The sequence below is a fragment of the Syngnathus floridae genome, chromosome 16 (genome assembly GCF_059516105.1).
Source record: "Syngnathus floridae isolate MCC-2025c chromosome 16, RoL_Sflo_1.0, whole genome shotgun sequence".
Lineage (NCBI taxonomy): Eukaryota > Metazoa > Chordata > Actinopteri > Syngnathiformes > Syngnathidae > Syngnathus > Syngnathus floridae.
In genome coordinates, this window is record NC_142428.1 from 12,648,477 (window position 1) to 12,669,738 (window position 21,262).

At 46.8% G+C, this 21,262-nt stretch overlaps 2 protein-coding genes and 1 long non-coding RNA gene across 38 annotated transcripts in view; all 3 read right to left on the reverse strand.

Annotated features, from left to right (window-relative positions):
- Positions 1-21,262, reverse strand: part of LOC148385753 (uncharacterized) — a 226,599-nt gene that overhangs the window by 102,431 nt on the left and 102,906 nt on the right. For 31 of the 35 annotated variants that reach the window (XR_015853117.1, XR_015853121.1, XR_015853119.1 and 28 more), the window contains 4 exons: positions 17,202-17,279; positions 15,467-15,637; positions 15,266-15,343; positions 13,531-13,701 (listed from right to left, as the gene is read on the reverse strand). Coding sequence is in view for 7 of the 35 variants with exons in the window: in XM_088356378.1 (XP_088212504.1) it covers positions 13,531-13,701; positions 15,266-15,343; positions 15,467-15,637; positions 17,202-17,279 (498 nt within the window). In the remaining 28 variants the exon portion in view is untranslated. Of the gene's footprint in view, positions 1-13,329; positions 13,408-13,530; positions 13,702-15,265; positions 15,344-15,466; positions 15,638-17,201; positions 17,280-21,262 lie in introns of all 35 variants that reach the window. The other 4 variants (XR_015853112.1, XR_015853110.1, XR_015853130.1 and 1 more) reach the window with 4 other exon arrangements.
- On the reverse strand, positions 589-2,812 carry LOC148385765 (uncharacterized). The gene is made up of 4 exons (XR_015863523.1): positions 2,624-2,812; positions 2,386-2,499; positions 883-2,154; positions 589-746 (listed from the first exon to the last, which is right to left on the reverse strand). It is a non-coding gene; the product is annotated as an uncharacterized LOC148385765 (long non-coding RNA).
- LOC148385766 (janus kinase and microtubule-interacting protein 3-like) lies at positions 18,819-20,335 on the reverse strand. Of its 2 annotated transcripts, XM_088401238.1 has the most exons (4): positions 20,270-20,335; positions 19,696-20,208; positions 19,491-19,616; positions 18,819-19,121 (listed from the first exon to the last, which is right to left on the reverse strand). In XM_088401238.1, the coding sequence occupies exons 2-3, from the start codon at positions 19,906-19,908 to the stop codon at positions 19,500-19,502; spliced, it is 330 nt and encodes a 109-aa protein (XP_088257364.1). In that variant the 5' UTR covers positions 19,909-20,208; positions 20,270-20,335; the 3' UTR covers positions 18,819-19,121; positions 19,491-19,499. The 2 variants fall into 2 exon arrangements, with proteins under 2 accessions (XP_088257364.1, XP_088257363.1); XM_088401237.1 differs by having other exon boundaries at positions 18,819-19,616.

A 21,262-nucleotide genomic window follows, 5' to 3' on the forward strand; every position in this document is an offset into this window, starting at 1 on the left:
ATGTTGTGTCATTTTCATCCACAAATTCTTTGGTTGACTGGAAAATGACATTTGCTTTTCTCCGCATTTTCCCAGCCACGTTCGGGGGGGGGGGGGGGGGTTGGTCCAGTAATGCCAGACGGATGAGTGACTGAAGAATGTAGCTATTTTGTCTGAGAAAAAGGTGTGCTCATTGATGAGCTTACCTGTCCTTGTTGCTTCAGCGCTGACTCCAGATCTGCTACTCTGCTTTGATAGTGACCCATTTCTACCATCAGCTTTTCTCTGGTCTGAAAGGAGGAGGAGGGAGGCTCCTCCTCCTCCTTTCAGACCAGAGAACACCCGAGGCTGGGTGAGAACGGGGAGGCTGCGACCCGGCCGGGGGTTGCGGGAAGGGGCGCCACCTTGATCTCCTTCTCGGCGTCGTAGTCCCCTTTCGCTGGTCTGGGCTAGCAGAGCGTAGGCTCGTTGCAGCGCTTGATATTCTTGCGTCAGCTGGCGGTAGCGAAGCTCCGCCTCTTCATGCACACACCAATGCAACACAGCACTAGTACCAGAATCAGTCAGACCGGCGACAAAGCACCCGCGACGCAAAGACGAGTCCGATTCCAGGCTGAAGAGGAATGTTTGGTGCCAATACGCTGGCAGAAATGGCGGGCTACCTCTTCGGGTTCCGTGTCGGGGGTTCTGTCGGTGTGAAAAGACAAGGACGATCCGTCCGAGTCCACCAACACGTCTTCGTCGTAGCCGTAAAATGTTTCGATGACCTGCGGGCGCGGAAGCGAACATCTCTCTGAACAAACTGAAGCGACACCTCACGATGAATCGACGAGAGGAACGATAGCGAGAAAAAGGCCATTTCATCTTGCGCAACACCAAGCAGCCGCAAACAAACAGACTCACCTTGCAGGACCTCACGCTTTGTTCCTCCTCAGAGATTCTCGACGTCGGTATCGTAGCAGCAAATCTCTCTCCTGTCGACACAAATAATCCGCCTTTGAGATTCTTTGGATGCAAAGGGAACGAACGGCTCCGGCGCAGAAACAAACGCGACTCACAATGACATTTCTGACATGAGCTCCTGTCTCCAGAGCCTGAAAAACACGTCACCGGCGATGATTGGAGGGACGCTCGTCTTTTCCAAAAGTGACAACTACAGGGTGTGTCAGGGTTTTCCAGATTATCTTTATCGTATCATTGTGTTGCTTTGACTTTGACTGCGACCTGTAATAAATAATATTATTTATCCCTTATTTATCCCTATCGCTTATCCCTTCCTACACAAAGTCGTAAAACACCCCTTGCTATGTTTTGACTAGAGGTCAAGGGCTTCCTCTATTCAATCCACTCTTACACCCACCCTGTTTCTCTTAATTAAAATGCTCGTGCAGGAGCCGAGAGTCAGACTTCATTCGTACAACGGATGGACTCTCCACCTGCAGGTGTCCAAAAGAACTTACTTGTCTCCCGTGTGGTTCTTGCAAAATAAGTTGGAGCGAGCGCAACTCTAACAGGGTGCATTTTGCCACTAGCTGCCTACGGACAATGACGTCGCGCTCGCGGCTCATGGTTGACGGGCTGAGCAGCCGGGCAAGTCCGTCGTTTTCAGCGCACAGCGAGTGGCAAAGGCGCTGACAAAACGGGAGCTTTGAGCTGCTGAAAACGGCAAAACAAGTCTAAAGCGTGTTCAAACGCGTGCGCACAATGCTCCTGCTTGAAAGGTCGGAATTTAAGGGGCCAATTTTTTGGATGGCGGCCGCCGGCCAAGCTTTGGACGGAAAAGGTTTCCTGGCGACAGCGAGCGAGCGCGGCGCTGCCGTACGTGCACCGAGTCGCCTGCCTGAAGACCTTGGACAAGTCGTCGATGATGTGCCGCTGCTCCACAACTTGAAGGAACTCCATTTCACCGTCCTGCTGGCCGCAACCGCGGTCCAGGTCATTGAGCGAACTAGGCCTTCTCTGTGGAACACAAATGCAGTGGACTCTGTTGGCACGCCGCCGTTGTCCGCGTCGACTTACCAAGCTTGCCATCTCCTCGTTCTCCTGGGTGACAAAGCGCACTTTGTTTTCAAGGCGACACAGCACCAGCGAGAGTTCTTCATTCTTCCTGCTCAGGCGTTTGTTTTTGTACAGGAGTGGCAGAAACTGGCTTTCTGTTTCTCTCAGTCGCTTTAGCTGCAAGCATGAAGTGCGGGATGTGAAAGACGCACAACACGCGGGCCAGAACGTATCCATTCCTTTTGCATCGGTTTGAACGGAATCGTGGCTTTGGCTCCCAATAAAAGACATCTACCAGGCAACCGACTCGCCGCGCCGCTCAACTAATAAGCAAGCGCAATGGGTGCCTCGCTGGATGGCGCGCATCAAACGTAGCGCAAACCTTCAAGCGTGCCGTCAATAAATTACCAGTTCATTGCGCTCTTCAGAAAGCAGGGCGTTTCGATCCTCCAGTTTCCTGATGACTGCGCTGAGCTCAGCGATTTTCAGATGAAACCGTCGCGTGTCCCGATCCTCCTGAGACTGAAAACGCCCCGCAACACACACACACAAGCACTCGTTCAAAGTTCAAAACTGTTTTTGTGCTACCTTCCTCCAGCAACGAACTAAGTCATGCGTACTGCAAGTGTGTGATGAGGTGGCTTACGCAATGAAGAGGATTGCTAGTAGCGGCGTTGACCCCACTTCCAGGGTAGTTTAGGCCCGCCCTTTGGGAATCCCTCAGGGCAGCGATCTGCTGCTCGGCAGCCTGAGTCTGCAGCTGAAGGCGGTGGACGTGGCCGGCCCCAGGGCTTCATCCAAAACACTAACCGCTCTGTCTTTCAGCTTGATCTCATCCGTCTGGATGTACAAACGGGGAGCGCTCAGGCAGGCGGGCAAACTCATTTGCCAGAATTGTGACAAAAACAAAGAGAGCAACCGGCCAATTTTTTTCTGGAATCGACTAGAACACCTTTGCTGTGACAAAAGCAAAGCGAGCAACCGGACATTTTCTTCTTGTGAAATAGAATAGAATAGAATGCCTTAGGTGTCATTGCACTGCAGGTATACAACGAAATTGGGAACATAGCCACGCACCGCGTATCTGATCAGTCCTACCAGTCGGCGGATCTCCCTCTCGCAGTCTCTCTTGGTTCGGCTCAGCTCCTCCCGATGCTGGTGATGAGCCGATCGGAGCTCGGCCGCTCGGGACTGCCAGGCCTGCTGGGCCGCTGCCAGGGCTTCTTCCGCGCTCCTGGTGGAGGCGACACCGCTCGGTCTCCCGACACCGCCGCGTCTCCTCCACCTCCGCCAGCAAAGCGCCCCCCCTCCTCACCTGAGCAGACATTGCGCCACACCGGGCCGTTGAGACCGCAACGGAGCGCCGCGACGCTTACTGGGGACAAGCTACACAATACGGTAGCGGCCGCATCGAAGCCCGACGTGGCGTGCGGATAGTCAGACACGGATAGAGCGGATCACCTTGTCCATGGAGCCGTCCCTCAGGCTGAGGACCAAGGCATTCAGTCGCTGGATCTCTCCATCTTTGATTTTGATCACTCTCATCAGCTCCATTTCATGCTGCCGCAGTAATGTCTCCCTGGTAATGGCTAACTCTTTCTGCTTCTCCTCATGGAGTTTGCTTTTGAGTTCCGTCATGGCGGCGGTGGCACGGTGGTGCTCCGCCCGCAGGTCCTGACTTCTCTCTCTCTCCAGACAGCTGACCTGACATGACTTAGACTTAGACAAACTTTATTGTCATCTTGTCTGCACATGGTGCATACAAAACGAAATTCCGTTGCATACGTCTTACAACAAAGTAGTGATATTGCAGTTGAATAGAAGTAACATATCCTATGAAAATATATATATATACATATATACTATATATATATATATATATATATATTAAAAATAAGTATAAAGTGCAGCAGTGATAATTATGCAATAGTGCAAGTAGGCAAAACAGTATTCAAGAGTGTGCAGAGGAATGCTAAACCATGTATTAAACTTCTATTTAAAGGGTTTATACAAGTTCAGTAAAGTTGGTAGTGCGAGATAGCGCAAGATAGAGGTCCGTAGTGTCATAAAGTACAGTTCTGTGAATGTGTGATGCAGAGTTCAGTTTAGAGCTCAACAGTTCTAGTGTTCAACAGTCTGATGACAGCAGGGAAAAAGCTGTTGCAGAACCTGGTGGACCTGCAGCGGATGCTGCAAACCTCTTCCCAGAGGGCAGCAGGGAGAACAGTCCATGGTGGGGGTGTGATGGGTCATTGATGATGTTACGGGCACGGGACATGCAGCGCTGAGATGAAATGTCCTGAATGGAGGGAAGAGGAGCCCCTATGATCCTCTCTGCTGTCCTCACCACTCTCCTCACGTTCTTCCAATCGGAGGCGGTGCAGCCTCCACACCACACAGAGAGACAGCTTGTCAGAATGCTCTCTATGGTGCTCCTGTAGAACGTCCTCATGATGGGTGGGGGCAGGTGGGCTCTCCTCATCCTCCGCAGGAAGTACAAGCGCTTCTGTGCCCTCTTGACCAGTGCCGTAGTGTTCATAGTCCAGGTGAGGTCTTCTGTGATGTGGACCCCCAGGAATTTGGTGGTGCTGACCACCTCCACAGCTGAGCTGTTGATGATCAGTGGAGCGTGGTGAGGCTGTTTTTTCCTGAAGTCGACGATGATCTCCTTCATCTTCTCCTCATTCAGGATCAGGCTGTTTTCTCTGCACCAGCCCACCAGCTGCTCCACCTCCTCTCTGTAGTCCAGGTCGTTGTTGTCTCTGATGAGCCCCACCACCGTTGTGTCGTCTGCTGACTTCACGATGTGATTGGTGGTGAACCTGAGGACGCAGTCGTGTGTCATCAGGGTGCACAGCAGGGGGCTCAGGACGCAGCCCTGAAGGGAGCCTGTGCTGAGGGTGATGACATCAGAGGTGTTCTGTCCGACCCGGACTGACTGAGGTCTGTTGGTGAGGAAGTCTAGCAGCCAGTTGCGAAGGGGGGTGTTGAAGCCCAGGTGTTCCAATTTTCCTACCAGATGCTGTGGGATGATGGTGTTAAACGCTGAGCTGAAGTCCAGGAACAGCCTCCGCACATGGGTGTTCTTCTCCTCCAGGTGAGCCAGGCTCAGGTGAAGAACGGAGGAGATGGCGTCCTGAGTGGAGCGGTTTTGCCGGTCGGCAAACTGGAACGGGTCAAATAATAGGGGGAGTCTGGAAACGATGTGACCTTTAAGCAGCCTTTCGAAGCACTTCATCATAACCGGAGTCAGTGCAACAGGCCGGTAATCATTAAATGAGGTGATTTGAGGTTTCTTCGGCACCGGAATGATGGAGGCAGTCTTAAAGCACGCCGGCACTGTGGCTTGGCCCAGCGAGGTGTTAAAAATGTCTGTGATGACCCCAGCCAGATGACTTGCACATTCCCTGAACACACGCCCAGGAATGTTGTCGGGGCCAGGGGCCTTACAGGGGTTGACTCTCCTCAGGGTCTTCAACACATCGGCGGAGTCAAGGCAGAGTACCTCCTCTTCCTGATGGGGGACAGTTTTAACTGCTGGAGTGCCGTTTAGTGCCTCGAACCTCCCAAAGAAGTTATTTAGACCATTTAGAAAGTCAGCATCAACTACACCCACCGGGGGGGGGGAGGGTGAGTTGTAGTCTGTAATCGCCCGTATGCCTTGCCACATACTCCTGATGTTTTTGACGTCGTGGAAACGATCCTGAAATTTTCGACTGCGGTCTCGCTTCGCTATCCTGATGGCACGGTTCAAGTTGGCTCTCGCTGTCCTCAGTGTCTCCTTGTCGCCAGACTTGAAGGCAGAGTTCCGCGCTCGTAGCGTTTGACGTACCTCCTCAGTCATCCAGGGTCGTTGGTTGCCCCGGGTGATGATATTCTTAGTGGTGCTGACGTCCTCGGTGCATTTGTTGATGTAGGCTGACACAGTCATGGCACACGCATGTCTAATCTACATCGGGAAAACTGGGAGGGAGGGAGGCAGGCAGGGAGGCAGGCAGGGAGGCAGGCAGGGAGGCAGGCAGTGTCTGTCTGTTGAGGTTTTCACCTTGTTCTTCTCCTGCTGAAGTTCTAACTGGACGTCCATCAGTTTGGTTCTCAGCTCGTCATTGGCGGCCTGAAGGGCGTCCGTTCGCTCCGCCTTGGCCCGCCCTGCCGGAGCTCGTTTGGACATCTCTTACTCGAGTCTCGCCCGGTCGTCAGTCAGAGATCACAACATTTGTACCTGGAGAGCACAAACGCAGCGCTGTTTTCCACTGGCTTCGAACTCAACTTCAATCGGTACCGTAACTTACAACATCATAAACATAGAACTAGCTTGACTTATTCATTGAATAAATGCATTTGGTTCTTCAAAACTGCATCACGCAACATAGCGTGACCGAGACGGCCGTTATCCACCTGCGTGAAGTTATTTGGTGAAATGAATGAGATGTTTAAGACACCATCGTTCTGTCTCTATGTAGATGAAGGTAAATAATCGATTGCTGAAGGTCCAAAGGTGTTGTGATAAACAAATAAACATATTAGTGATTAGTGACATATTTGTGATAAACATATTAGGCAGGATAATCACATATGTTAACGTGACTGCCCACACTGTATTTATTTATGGTTATTTGTTAAATCGAGTACTGTTAGACATGAAATAGGAAGTGTTTAACATAAATGGAAGACGAAAGGGGTACTCACCATTGTAGCTCCTGCTGGTCAATGATACGAGCCTCTTCTTGCAGTGGAAAACATACAGCCAACAAACACCGTGGAACCTAAAGGAATGAAATTAAACATTAACATTTAGCCTCAACCAACATTCACAGATACAACGCAACGCAAACTACACAAACGTAAATCTTTTTAAACACAATGAGTTGTACTTACCGTGTACGCTCTAGACGGTCCACTTGCAAGCGGAAAATAAAGATATTTCTGTTGATAATCGTCGTGTTTGTATCCGGTGTCTCGCTCAAGGCCATTGCGCCCACAGATTTGAATTTTGGCGAGAGTTCAGCCTATTGACGTCATTTCCGCGGTGTAATACCCGCATATCTGAAACGGCAAAGTTAAGAGTAGAGTTAAATAAAGCTTTTAGTCAACGCAATAATTTACAACCGTTGACCAGTCGAAATAATCGTCGAAATTTGGCGTCTGTGGCTGGAAGCAGACGCCGAGTTCGACATTCCTCCCAAACGCCACACTCCCTCGCTTTTCAGGGCTAAAAAAAAACAGTTGTAATTACCTTGTACGCTCTAGACGGTCAAGTTGCAAGCTGAAAACAAAAATATTTGCCTTGTTAGTCATCGTGTTACTAACAGCTGTGTCTTGTTTGCCAGAACTGCCGCTTTCCTACTTCCTGTTGCAAGCCACGCCCACGGATTATAATTTTGCCGTGAGTTCCGCCTATTGACGTCATGTCCGCGTCACATGACTGCGACGTAATATTATCTAAAACTGTTTGTGCGGTATTGTGTTGTTCTGTGCGGTATTGTGTTATTCTGTGCGGCGTCGTGTTGTTCTGTGCGGCGTCGTGTTGTTCAGTGCGACGTCGTGTTGTTCAGTGCGGCATGGTGTTGTTCAGTGCGGCATGGTGTTGTTCAGTGCGGCATGGTGTTGTTCAGTGCGGCATAATGTTGTTCAGTGCGGCATAATGTTGTTCAGTGCGGCATGGTGTTGTTCAGTGCGGCATGGTGTTGTTCAGTGCGGCATGGTGTTGTTCAGTGCGGCATAATGTTGTTCAGTGCGCCATAATGTTGTTCAGTGCGGCATGGTGTTGTTCAGTGCGGGATGGTGTTGTTCAGTGCAGGATGGTGTTGTTCAGTGCGGCATGGTGTTGTTCAATGCGGCATGGTGTTGTTCAGTGCGGGATGGTGTTGTTCAGTGCGGCATGGTGTTGTTCAGTGCGGCATAATGTTGTTCAGTGCGGCATGGTGTTGTTCAGTGCGGCATGGTGTTGTTCAGTGCGGCATGGTGTTGTTCAGTGCGGCATGGTGTTGTTCAGTGCGGAATGGTGTTGTTCAGTGCGGCATGGTGTTGTTCAGTCCGGGATGGTGTTGTTCAATGCGGGATCGTGTTGTTCAGTGCGGGGTGGTGTTGTTCAGTGCGGGATGGTGTTGTTCAGTGCGGCATGGTGTTGTTCAATGCGGCATGGTGTTGTTCAGTGCGGGATGGTGTTGTTCATTGCGGCATGGTGTTGTTCAGTGCGGCATGGTGTTGTTCAGTGCGGCATGGTGTTGTTCAGTGCGGCATAATGTTGTTCAGTGCGGCATGGTGTTGTTCAGTGTGGAAAGGTGTTGTTCAGTGCAGGATGGTGTTGTTCAGTGCGGCATGGTGTTGTTCAATGCAGGATCGTGTTGTTCAGTGCAGCATAATGTTGTTCAGTGCAGCATGGTGTTGTTCAGTGCGGCATGGTGTTGTTCAATGCGGCATGGTGTTGTTCACTGCGGGATGGTGTTGTTCAATGCGGGATCGTGTTGTTCAGTGCGGCATAATGTTGTTCAGTGCAGCATGGTGTTGTTCAGTGCGGCATGGTGTTGTTCAGTGCGACATAATGTTGTTTAGTGCGGCATAATGTTGTTCAGTGCGGCATAATGTTGTTCAGTGCGGCATGGTGTTGTTCAGTGCGGCATGGTGTTGTTCAGTGCGGCATGGTGTTGTTCAGTGCAGGATGGTGTTGTTCAGTGCGGCATGGTGTTGTTCAATGCGGCATGGTGTTGTTCAGTGCGGGATGGTGTTGTTCAGTGCAGGATGGTGTTGTTCAGTGCGGCATGGTGTTGTTCAGTGCGGCATGGTGTTGTTCAGTGCGGAATGGTGTTGTTCAGTGCGGCATGGTGTTGTTCAGTCCGGGATGGTGTTGTTCAATGCGGGATCGTGTTGTTCAGTGCGGGGTGGTGTTGTTCAGTGCGGGATGGTGTTGTTCAGTGCGGCATGGTGTTGTTCAATGCGGCATGGTGTTGTTCAGTGCGGGATGGTGTTGTTCATTGCGGCATGGTGTTGTTCAGTGCGGCATGGTGTTGTTCAGTGCGGCATGGTGTTGTTCAGTGCGGCATGGTGTTGTTCAGTGCGGCATAATGTTTTTCAGTGCGGCATGGTGTTGTTCAGTGTGGAAAGGTGTTGTTCAATGCAGGATCGTGTTGTTCAGTGCAGCATAATGTTGTTCAGTGCAGCATGGTGTTGTTCAGTGCAGCATGGTGTTGTTCAATGCGGCATGGTGTTGTTCACTGCGGGATGGTGTTGTTCAATGCGGGATCGTGTTGTTCAGTGCGGCATAATGTTGTTCAGTGCAGCATGGTGTTGTTCAGTGCGGCATGGTGTTGTTCAGTGCGACATAATGTTGTTTAGTGCGGCATAATGTTGTTCAGTGCGGCATAATGTTGTTCAGTGCGGCATGGTGTTGTTAAGTGCGGCATGGTGTTGTTCAGTGCGGCATGGTGTTGTTCAGTGCAGGATGGTGTTGTTCAGTGCGGCATGGTGTTGTTCAATGCGGCATGGTGTTGTTCAGTGCGGGATGGTGTTGTTCAGTGCAGGATGGTGTTGTTCAGTGCGGCATGGTGTTGTTCAGTGCGGAATGGTGTTGTTCAGTGCGGCATGGTGTTGTTCAGTGCGGCATGGTGTTGTTCAGTGCAGGATGGTGTTGTTCAATGCGGGATCGTGTTGTTCAGTGCGGCATGGTGTTGTTCAGTGCGGCATGGTGTTGTTCAGTGCGGCATAATGTTCAGTGCGGCATGGTGTTGTTCAGTGCGGCATGGTGTTGTTCAGTGCGGCATAATGTTGTTCAGTGCGGCATGGTGTTGTTCAGTGCGGCATGGTGTTGTTCAGTGCGGCATGGTGTTGTTCAGTGCGGCATAATGTTGTCCAGTGCGCCATAATGTTGTTCAGTGCGGCATGGTGTTGTTTAGTGCGGGATGGTGTTGTTCAGTGCAGGATGGTGTTGTTCAGTGCGGCATGGTGTTGTTCAATGCGGCATGGTGTTGTTCAGTGCGGGATGGTGTTGTTCAGTGCGGCATGGTGTTGTTCAGTGCGGCATAATGTTGTTCAGTGCGGCATGGTGTTGTTCAGTGCGGCATGGTGTTGTTCAGTGCGGCATGGTGTTGTTCAGTGCGGCATGGTGTTGTTCAGTGCGGCATGGTGTTGTTCAGTGCGGCATGGTGTTGTTCAGTGCGGGATGGTGTTCAATGCGGGATCGTGTTGTTCAGTGCGGGGTGGTGTTGTTCAGTGCAGGATGGTGTTGTTCAGTGCAGGATGGTGTTGTTCAGTGCGGCATGGTGTTGTTCAATGCAGGATCGTGTTGTTCAGTGCAGCATAATGTTGTTCAGTGCAGCATGGTGTTGTTCAGTGCGGCATGGTGTTGTTCAGTGCGGCATGGTGTTGTTCAGTGCGGCGTAATGTTGTTCAGTGCGGCATGGTGTTGTTCAGTGCGGAATGGTGTTGTTCAGTGCGGCATGGTGTTGTTCAGTGCAGGATGGTGTTGTTCAGTGCGGCATGGTGTTGCTCAGTGCGGCATGGTGTTGTTCAGTGCGGGATGGTGTTGTTCATTGCGGCATGGTGTTGTTCAGTGCGGCATGGTGTTGTTCAGTGCGGCATGGTGTTGTTCAGTGCGGCATAATGTTGTTCAGTGCGCCATAATGTTGTTCAGTGCGGCATGGTGTTGTTCAGTGCGGGATGGTGTTGTTCAGTGCAGGATGGTGTTGTTCAGTGCGGCATGGTGTTGTTCAGTGCGGCATAATGTTGTTCAGTGCGGCATAATGTTGTTCAGTGCGGCATAATGTTGTTCAGTGCGGGATGGTGTTGTTCATTGCGGCATGGTGTTTTTCAGTGCGGCATGGTGTTGTTCAGTGCGGCATGGTGTTGTTCAGTGCGGGATGGTGTTGTTCAGTGCAGGATGGTGTTGTTCAGTGCGGCATGGTGTTGTTCAGTGCGGCATGGTGTTGTTCATTTCGGCATAATGTTGTTCAGTGCGGCATAATGTTGTTTAGTGCGGCATGGTGTTGTTCAGTGCGGGATGGTGTTGTTCAGTGCGTTATAATGTTGTTCAGTGCGGCATGGTGTTGTTCAGTGCGGCATGGTGTTGTTCAGTGCGGCATGGTGTTGTTCAGTGCGGCATAATGTTGTTCAGTGCGGCATAATGTTGTTCAGTGCGGCATGGTGTTGTTCAGTGCGGGATGGTGTTGTTCAGTGCGGGATGGTGTTGTTCAGTGCGGCATGGTGTTCAATGCGGAATGGTGTTGTTCAGTGCAGGATGGTGTTGTTCAGTGCGGCATGGTGTTGTTCAGTGCGGCATAATGTTGTTCAGTGCGGCATGGTGTTGTTCAGTGCGGCATGGTGTTGTTCAGTGCGGCATGGTGTTGTTTAGTGTGGCATAATGTTGTTCAGTGCGGCATGGTGTTGTTCAGTGCGGCATGGTGTTGTTCAGTGCGGCATAATGTTCAGTGCGGCATAATGTTGTTCAGTGCGGCATGGTGTTGTTCAGTGCGGGATGGTGTTGTTCAGTGCAGGATGGTGTTGTTCAGTGCGGCATGGTGTTCAGTGCGGGATGGTGTCTTTCAGTGCGGCATGGTGTCGTTCAGTGCGGCATGGTGTCTTTCAGTGCGGCATGGTGTCGTTCAGTGAGGCATGGTGTTGTTCAGTGCGGCATGGTGTTGTTTAGTGCGGCATGGTGTTGTTCAGTGCGGGATGGTGTTGTTCAGTGTGGCATGGTGTTCAGTGCGGCATGGTGTTGTTCAGTGCGGTATCGTGTTGTTCAGTGCGGTATCGTGTTTCTCAGTGCGGTATCGTGTTGTTCAGTGCAGTATCGTTGTGTTGTTCGTATTGTGTTTAACACTTAGCCTCTAACACTTAGCCTCTAACACTTAGCCTCTAGCATCTAGAAGGTAAATAAATAGGAAGGAAGGACTCACCGGTGACGTCTTCGCCCACGTCCAAGCGTTGTACTTTGTATTTTCATCCTTCTGACAGTGGAAAACATAGCCAACAAACACCGTGGAACCTAAACGAATGAAAGAAAACTATCATTTGGCCACAACCAACATTCACAGATACAACACAATGTGACGTGCGGGGTTGAGGTTAAAGGTTGAGTGAAGGGCCCTCGTTTTAAACTACTTTTTTGAAAAGGATTGGGAACAAGTAAGACGTATTTAATTTATTTAATGGGAAGTAGTAAGAGCTATTGAATTTAATCTATGTATTATATTCTATTGTATTGTATTCTGTTGTATTCTTTTGGATTGTATTCACACTAACCCCACTAAAACTTCAGCCCACAAAAACTCGCCTCTGGCGCCTAGCCTCTGGCACTTAGCCTCTAACACTTAGCCTTTAACACTTAGCCTTTAACACTTAGCCTTTAACACTTAGCCTAGAAGGTGAATAAATAGGGTTAAAGGTTGAGTGAAGGGACCTCGTTTTAAACTACTTTTTTGTAAAGGAGTGGGAACAAGTAAGACGAGGACTTATTTAGTTTATTTAATCTATTTTTGTTCCCTGGCAAAATTGGATTTGCTGAAATTGTATTTTGCCAAATCTTGCCTTGAGACCTGATAGGAAGTATTAAACGCTTAGTTAAATCAATACAAGTTGGTAATAAGAGCGAGTAATGTTGGTTGAACCGATGAATGAAGGTTGAAAGCAATTTAAATTATGACTTTGTATAAATACTAGATATTAACAGAACATCTACTGCGCGAAATGGGCAGAGTTTACTTGTTTGAGAAGGAGTGGCTTATTCAAAACTAAGATTTATTTAATCTGTTTGTTCCCAGGCAAAATTGGATGTGATGCAATTCCAAATTTCACCACATGATGGTGCCCAATTTTGACTTCATAGGACATATTAAACACTTAGCTTGTTATTATGTTCAAGGTAATCAGATTTGTTTATTATTCTAATGGCCTCTTCAAAACTATTCTGGATTACTACTTTGGATCTATTCTACATTACTTGGCAACAACATACTCTGTAACAGATTAGGCAGTATAATCATATCTGTTAACTTGAGAGTGCCCACACTCAATCTACTTATCGTGATGTGTTAAATCAATTACTGTTAGACATTATTTGTCTGATAATCTACCAAATCTTTGAATTGAAGAATTTGTGATTTAATTAATAGCTTGTTGTTATGTTAAGGGTAATCAGACTTGTATATAATTCTAATGGCCTTCTTTTGAAAACTATTCTGAATTACAACTTTGGATCTTATATTACTTTGCAACAATCTACTCCGTGACAGATTAGGCAGTATAATCACATATGTTAACTTCAGTGCCCACACTGTATTTATTTATGGTTATTTGTTAAATCAAGTACTGTTAGACATGAAATAGGAAGTGTTTAACATAAATGTTATGGCTACTCACCATTGTAGCTCGCTCCTGGTCAATGATACGAGCCTCTTCTTGCAGTGGAAAACTTGCAGCCAACAAACACCGTGGAACCTAAAGGAATGAAATTAAACATTAACATTTCGCCTCGACCAATTTTCACACGTACAACGCAACGCGGCTACACTTCTGCTATTACAAACGTAAATCTCCTTAAACACAATGAGTGTTACTTACCGTGTACGCTCTAGACGGTCCAGTTGCAAGCAGAAAATAAAGATATTTCTGTTGATAATCGTCGCTGCTCAGTGGCTCATGGCCATCGCGCCAACAGATTTGAATTTTGGCGGAGGTTCGGGCAATTACGTCATATCCACGGCACATGACTGCGACGTAATACCCGCTTATCTGAAACGGCAGTTAAAAGTAGAGTTACATCAAGTTTTCTTGGAACCTAAACGAATGAAAGAAAACTATCATTTGGCCACAACCAACATTCACAGATACAACACAACGTGCGGGGTTGGGGTTAAAGATTGAGTGAAGGGCCCTCGTTTTAAACTACTGTTTTGAAAAGGAGTGGGAACAAGTAAGACGTATTTAATTTATTTAATGGGAAGTAGTAAGACTTATTAAATTTATTTAATCTACTTTTCTTCCCAGGCAAAATTTGATGTGCTGCAATTCCAAATTTCCAAAGTGAATGAAGGAATGAAGTCCTTTAAATTATGATTTTGTATAAATACTAGGCATTAACACAAAATCGACGGCACAAAATGGGCAGACTTTACTTGTTTGAAAAGGACTGGTTACAAGACAGACTTTTTTAATTTATTTAATGGGAAGAAGACTTATTTAGTTTAATTGATCTATTTTTGTTCCCTGCCAAAATTCGATTTGCTGCAATTCCAAATTTCCAAAGTGAATGAAGGAAAGAAGTCGTTTAAATTATGATTTTGTTTAAATACTAGGCATAGACACAAAATCTACGGCACAAAATGGGCAGACTTTACTTGTTTGAAGAGGACTGGTTACAAGACAGACTTTTCTGATTTATTTAATGGGAAGAGGACTTATTTAGTTTATTTAATCTATTTTTGTTCCCTGGCAAAATTGGATTTGCTGAAATTGTATTTTGCCAAATCTCGATTTGAGACCTGATAGGAAGTATTAAACGCTTAGTTAAATCAATACAAGTTGGTAATAAGAGCGAGTAATGTTGGTTGAACCGATGAATGAAGGTTGAAAGCAATTTAAATTATGACTTTGTATAAATACTAGATATTAACAGAACATCTACTGCGCAAAATGGGCAGAGTTTACTTGTTTGAGAAGGAGTGGCTTATTCAAAACTAAGATTTATGTAATCTGTTTGTTCCCAGGCAAAATTGGATGTGATGCAATTCCAAATTTCACCACATGATGGTGCCCAATTTTGACTTCATAGGACATATTAAACACTTAGCTTGTTATTATGTTCAAGGTAATCAGATTTGTTTATCATTCTAATGGCCTCTTCAAAACTATTCTGGATTACTACTTTGGATCTATTCTACATTACTTGGCAACAACATACTCTGTAACAGATTAGGCAGTATAATCACATATGTTAACTTGAGAGTGCCCACACTCAATCTACTTATCGTGATGTGTTAAATCAATTACTGTTAGACATTATTTGTCTGATAATCTACCAAATCTTTGAATTGAAGAATTTGTGATTTAATTAATAGCTTGTTCAGGGTAATCAGACTTGTATATAATTCTAATGGCCTTCTTTTGAAAACTATTCTGAATTACAACTTTGGATCTTATATTACTTTGCAACAATCTACTCCGTGACAGATTAGGCAGTATAATCACATATGTTAACTTCAGTGCCCACACTGTATTTATTTATGGTTATTTGTTAAATCAAGTACTGTTAGACATGAAATAGGAAGTGTTTAACATAAATGTTATGGCTACTCACCATTGTAGCTCGCTCCTGGTCAATGATACGAGCCTCTTCTTGCAGTGGAAAACTTGCAGCCAACAAACACCGTGGAACCTAAAGGAATGAAATTAAACATTAACATTTCGCCTCGACCAATTTTCACACGTACAACGCAACGCGGCTACACTTCTGCTATTACAAACGTAAATCTCCTTAAACACAATGAGTGTTACTTACCGTGTACGCTCTAGACGGTCCAGTTGCAAGCAGAAAATAAAGATATTTCTGTTGATAATCGTCGCTGCTCAGTGGCTCACGGCCATCGCGCCAACAGATTTGAATTTTGGCGGAGGTTCGGGCAATTACGTCATATCCGCGGCATTTGACTGCGACGTAATACCCGCTTATCTGAAACGGCAGTTAAAAGTAGAGTTACATCAAGTTTTCTTGGAACCTAAACGAATGAAAGAAAACTATCATTTGGCCACAACCAACATTCACAGATACAACACAACGTGCGGGGTTGAGGTTAAAGATTGAGTGAAGGGCCCTCGTTTTAAACTACTGTTTTGAAAAGGAGTGGGAACAAGTAAGACGTATTTAATTTATTTAATGGGAAGTAGTAAGACTTATTAAATTTATTTAATCTACTTTTCTTCCCAGGCAAAATTTGATGTGCTGCAATTCCAAATTTCCAAAGTGAATGAAGGAATGAAGTCCTTTAAATTATGATTTTGTATAAATACTAGGCATTAACACAAAATCGACGGCACAAAATGGGCAGACTTTACTTGTTTGAAAAGGACTGGTTACAAGACAGACTTTTTTAATTTATTTAATGGGAAGAAGACTTATTTAGTTTAATTGATCTATTTTTGTTCCCTGCCAAAATTCGATTTGCTGCAATTCCAAATTTCCAAAGTGAATGAAGGAAAGAAGTCGTTTAAATTATGATTTTGTTTAAATACTAGGCATAGACACAAAATCTACGGCACAAAATGGGCAGACTTTACTTGTTTGAAGAGGACTGGTTACAAGACAGACTTTTCTGATTTATTTAATGGGAAGAGGACTTATTTAGTTTATTTAATCTATTTTTGTTCCCTGGCAAAATTGGATTTGCTGAAATTGTATTTTGCCAAATCTCGATTTGAGACCTGATAGGAAGTATTAAACGCTTAGTTAAATCAATACAAGTTGGTAATAAGAGCGAGTAATGTTGGTTGAACCGATGAATGAAGGTTGAAAGCAATTTAAATTATGACTTTGTATAAATACTAGATATTAACAGAACATCTACTGCGCAAAATGGGCAGAGTTTACTTGTTTGAGAAGGAGTGGCTTATTCAAAACTAAGATTTATGTAATCTGTTTGTTCCCAGGCAAAATTGGATGTGATGCAATTCCAAATTTCACCACATGATGGTGCCCAATTTTGACTTCATAGGACATATTAAACACTTAGCTTGTTATTATGTTCAAGGTAATCAGATTTGTTTATCATTCTAATGGCCTCTTCAAAACTATTCTGGATTACTACTTTGGATCTATTCTACATTACTTGGCAACAACATACTCTGTAACAGATTAGGCAGTATAATCACATATGTTAACTTGAGAGTGCCCACACTCAATCTACTTATCGTGATGTGTTAAATCAATTACTGTTAGACATTATTTGTCTGATAATCTACCAAATCTTTGAATTGAAGAATTTGTGATTTAATTAATAGCTTGTTCGGGGTAATCAGACTTGTATATAATTCTAATGGCCTTCTTTTGAAAACTATTCTGAATTACAACTTTGGATCTTATATTACTTTGCAACAATCTACTCGGTGACAGATTAGGCAGTATAATCACATATGTTAACTTCAGTGCCCACACTGTATTTATTTATGGTTATTTGTTAAATCAAGTACTGTTACACATGAAATAGGAAGTGTTTAACATAAATGTTATGGCTACTCACCATTGTAGCTCGCTCCTGGTCAATGATATGAGCCTCTTCTTGCAGTGGAAAACTTGCAGCCAACAAACACCGTGGAACCTAAAGGAATGAAATTAAACATTAACATTTCGCCCGGACCAACATTCACACGTACAACGCAACGCGGCTACACTTCTGCTATTACAAACGTAAATCTCCTTAAACACAACGAGTGTTACTTACCGTGTACGCTCTAGGCAAAATTGGATGTGATGCAATTCCAAATCTATCTGAAACGGCAGTTAAAAGTAGAGTTACATCAAGTTTTCTTTTTTAATCAACACAATCATTTACAACCGTTGACCAGAAAGAATCGTCGAAATTCGACGTCCCCCACAAACGCCACGCTCACTCGCTTTTCAGGGCAACAAAAGTACTTCTTTTTAAAAACGATGAGTTGTACTTACCGTGTACGCTCTGGACGGTCCAGTTGCAAGCAGAAAATAAAAATATTTCTCTTGTTAGTCGTATGTTACCATCCGCTGTGTCTTTGTCAACATCGCCGCCATTTTCCTACTTCCTGCTGCGAGCCACGCCCACGGATTTAAATTTGGGCGGAAGCTCTTTCCATTGGCGTCGTTTTCGCGTATAGCAAATCCGATTGGTTGGGAAGGGGGCACGGTTATGCAGCCGAGGAGTCCTGTGATCGGTGGGATGTAAAGTAGGCGTCGACGTCACGTCCGCGTCACGTGACCACGACGTGGCAGACGTCAAATAGCAACCGCTGTTTTGTTTAGTAGACTTACAGTTGTTATGCATTGACATAATGGCGCACACACCAAATAGATTTAAATAAATTAAATAATTCTTCTGCCCACTCTCTTTTAAACAAGTTAACTCTCCCCGCGGATTTGAATTCCGGCGAAAGTTACGCCCATCGACGTCACGTATGTCACGTGACCACGACGTGGCAGATGTCATATAGCAACCGCTGTTTTGTTTAGTAGATTTACAGTTGTTATGCATTGGCATAATGGTGTGCACTCAAAATAGATTTAAATAAATTAAATATTTCTTCTGCCTACTCCCTTTTAAACAAGTTAACTCTGCCCACGTCCATTGACGTCTTGTCTGCGTCACGTGACCACGACGTAGCGACGTCATATAGTAACCGCTGTTTTGACCAGTAGACTTAGTTATTATGCGTTGACATAATGGCGCACTGGTTAGCATGGCCACCTCTTAAGCATGATGATGCGGGTTCGACGCCTGATCAATGTTAGCATGGAGTGAGCTGAAGTGCATGGCGCTGAAGATTTGAATCTTTGAAATGCGCTGAGGTCTGACATATCAGGCAGAATGGTTTGCCATCACGTTCAACAAAAAATAGAAACTTTCCCACTCTGATTAAAACGTCCTGTGTTCATCTACGTATTTTCGTTTTGCTGTGCATCTTTTCCCTGCCATTTCGAGAGCCCAATTGACACTCATAGTTTAAAGAAATGTGTTTGCCCATCCTACTTTGTGGAATTTCACCACATGCGCTTTTGACCAAAATACCAAATTGAACTCAAGTGAAGCCAACACGCACAACCCCCCCCCCCCCCCCCACACACACACACACAAATGTTGATATGAACATAAAAGAGCCGCATGCGGTTCGGGAGTTGCGGCTTGGCCAAACCTGTACTATACAACTTTATTTGTATAAAATTTTCACAACAGCTGTCACACAAACAAAGCGGGAAAAACCGAAGACGTGCGTGTTCCGCCCACGCTGGATTTATTTGCACCTTTGAAAAGACACCGTATTGCCGCAGATGTGGCAAAGAGTACTTTTGGGCATCTGAGACGGAAGGATGTCCAAAGCATCACGTCACCTGCTCTGGTAGGCATGGTGGTGGGACGTTGAGGTCAACCGCTTTGGGGTTGGCTGACTCTTTGATCGCAGGATGCCACACACTTGAAGACAGAAGCAGAAAAGCAGAGCTAAATGCAAAATGTACTCACCGGTGACTCCAATTGTTTTCCCCCCTGAAGAAACAGCTGGACGGGTGGCCCCGGCTGGCCAGTGGGACTCTTGTTATTCTGACCCTTTTTAGTGCGCGTTTGGGGCAACAACCGTTTTTTGTGGCGCTCTCTTCTGGTTCAAAAGTGCCCTGCATGTGAATTTGCTTTTCCTGCCTTCTGATTGGATGAGCGCCGGTGTGACGCGGTGCCTCTGTCACCGTGGCGGGGGGTATACGTTGGCATCGGAGCGTCTGCCAACGTCTGAGACCGGCTGGCAGTGTATCGGAGGTGTCGAGTGCGGTGCCGCTGGAGCTCACTCACCAGCTGGTGTTAGGGCCACAGAATGAAGGCCAAGGAGAAGAATAGAAAGAGAAACAGAAACTTCTCCTCCAATTGTTTGATTTGTCTCTTCTGAGCTTCGATGAATTCTTTCAGCTCTTTGTTCCTCTAGGACGGACAAATGGAAAGTGGCATTCAAAAGCCAGTAAGCGTGCAAGTAAGTGCCGGGCTGGCTTTGGGCCCTTACCTGTTGCGCGCTGTGCAGCAGATCCATTCTCTCTTGGAGGATGCAAGCGTCGCGCTCCCTCAACTCGCACATCAGGGCTCGCTTCCATTGGTCCACGGCGCTCCTAAGCTCTTCTCTCTGATCCGCCGTCAGCACGTCATTCACGCCAGCGTGGCTGGCTTTTTCACCGTCCGTGGCGGGGCAGTCCCGCTGCGGTAGCGCCTCGTACAACATGGCCTCCAGCTCCAGGATCCTCTGGGCCGCAATCCTCGTCCATCAGTGGTCCGGCGGGAGATTTGAGGGCGGCTTACCTTATGAGCCTGGTCCATGGAACACTTCCTGAAGTCCAACTCTTCATGCAGGTAGCCCTTCTGCTTGCAGAACATATCCTAGCACAGCTCAAGGTCAGAATTGTTGGGGCACATTGCCGGAGTTCCCCTTGGCTGATGTCGCGTGTCTGTCTACCTTCTCACTTTCAATGTCCAACATCTTCTGTTGAAGTGCTGACTTGGTCACTTTGATGTATTCTAACCACTGAGGAAAGGCTGCTGTCACATAAGCAGAATGCGAGAGCGTGCGTGGACGTGCGCGTTACCTTCTCGGCTAGGGTGAGAAGGGTCCTGGCGTGAATCACGACCACCTGCTCCTCGTTGGTGAGATTCTGCAAGAGCCCAAAGGCACAGCGTCAACAAGCTTCTTTCAGCGCAAAGCCTTCCAAAAGTCACATTTGAGCCGCCGAGTCTCGTGGAGTGCGAACATAAGGAGTTCGACATACACTTACGGCGTTATAGCCCAGGATGTCCAGCTTCTTCATCAGATCACTGATGACGATGTCCGGGGGAAAGGCGCAAGGAGCAATGTAAGGTGTTCTGGGACCTCGGGTTAAGGTTAGGGTTGCGAGGGACGCCTTACGTACGCTCACGCCCTCGGCCTCGCAGTAGATCTGCAAAGGGCTGAGGCCGTCTGGGAAACGGACTTGCAGAAACTTCAAGACGGGGGAGCGCCACTCCCTCTCCTGAAAGGCAGAGGCATGCATCCGTCCGTCCGTCCGTCCGTCCGTCACATCTCTGGCCTCAACACGCTTGTGCGAGTCTTCCCACCTCCATCTCCAGGATGCGGAACTCAAGCAGTTCGTTTTGGTCTCGGATATCCTGGATGTGCTCTTTCAGACGCGCTTCTTCCGCCTCCATCCGCCTGACCTGAAAAGACAGTCAGACCTCATCTGCGGGGCTTCCCGACAGGTGTGACGCCAAGCGACTCCGCCCAGCGCCTTTCTTTCCGTCACCTTTTCGGCCAACTGCTGATTGCTCTGAGGCAGCAGCTGCTTCTCCTCCACCCACTTGACATTCTAGAAGAGACAAACGCGTGGACAGCTTTGGAATGTTGTGTCATTTTCATCCACAAATTCTTTGGTTGACTGGAAAATGACATTTGCTTTTCTCCGCATTTTCCCAGCCACGTTCGGGGGGGGGGGGGGGGGGTTGGTCCAGTAATGCCAGACGGATGAGTGACTGAAGAATGTAGCTATTTTGTCTGAGAAAAAGGTGTGCTCATTGATGAGCTTACCTGTCCTTGTTGCTTCAGCGCT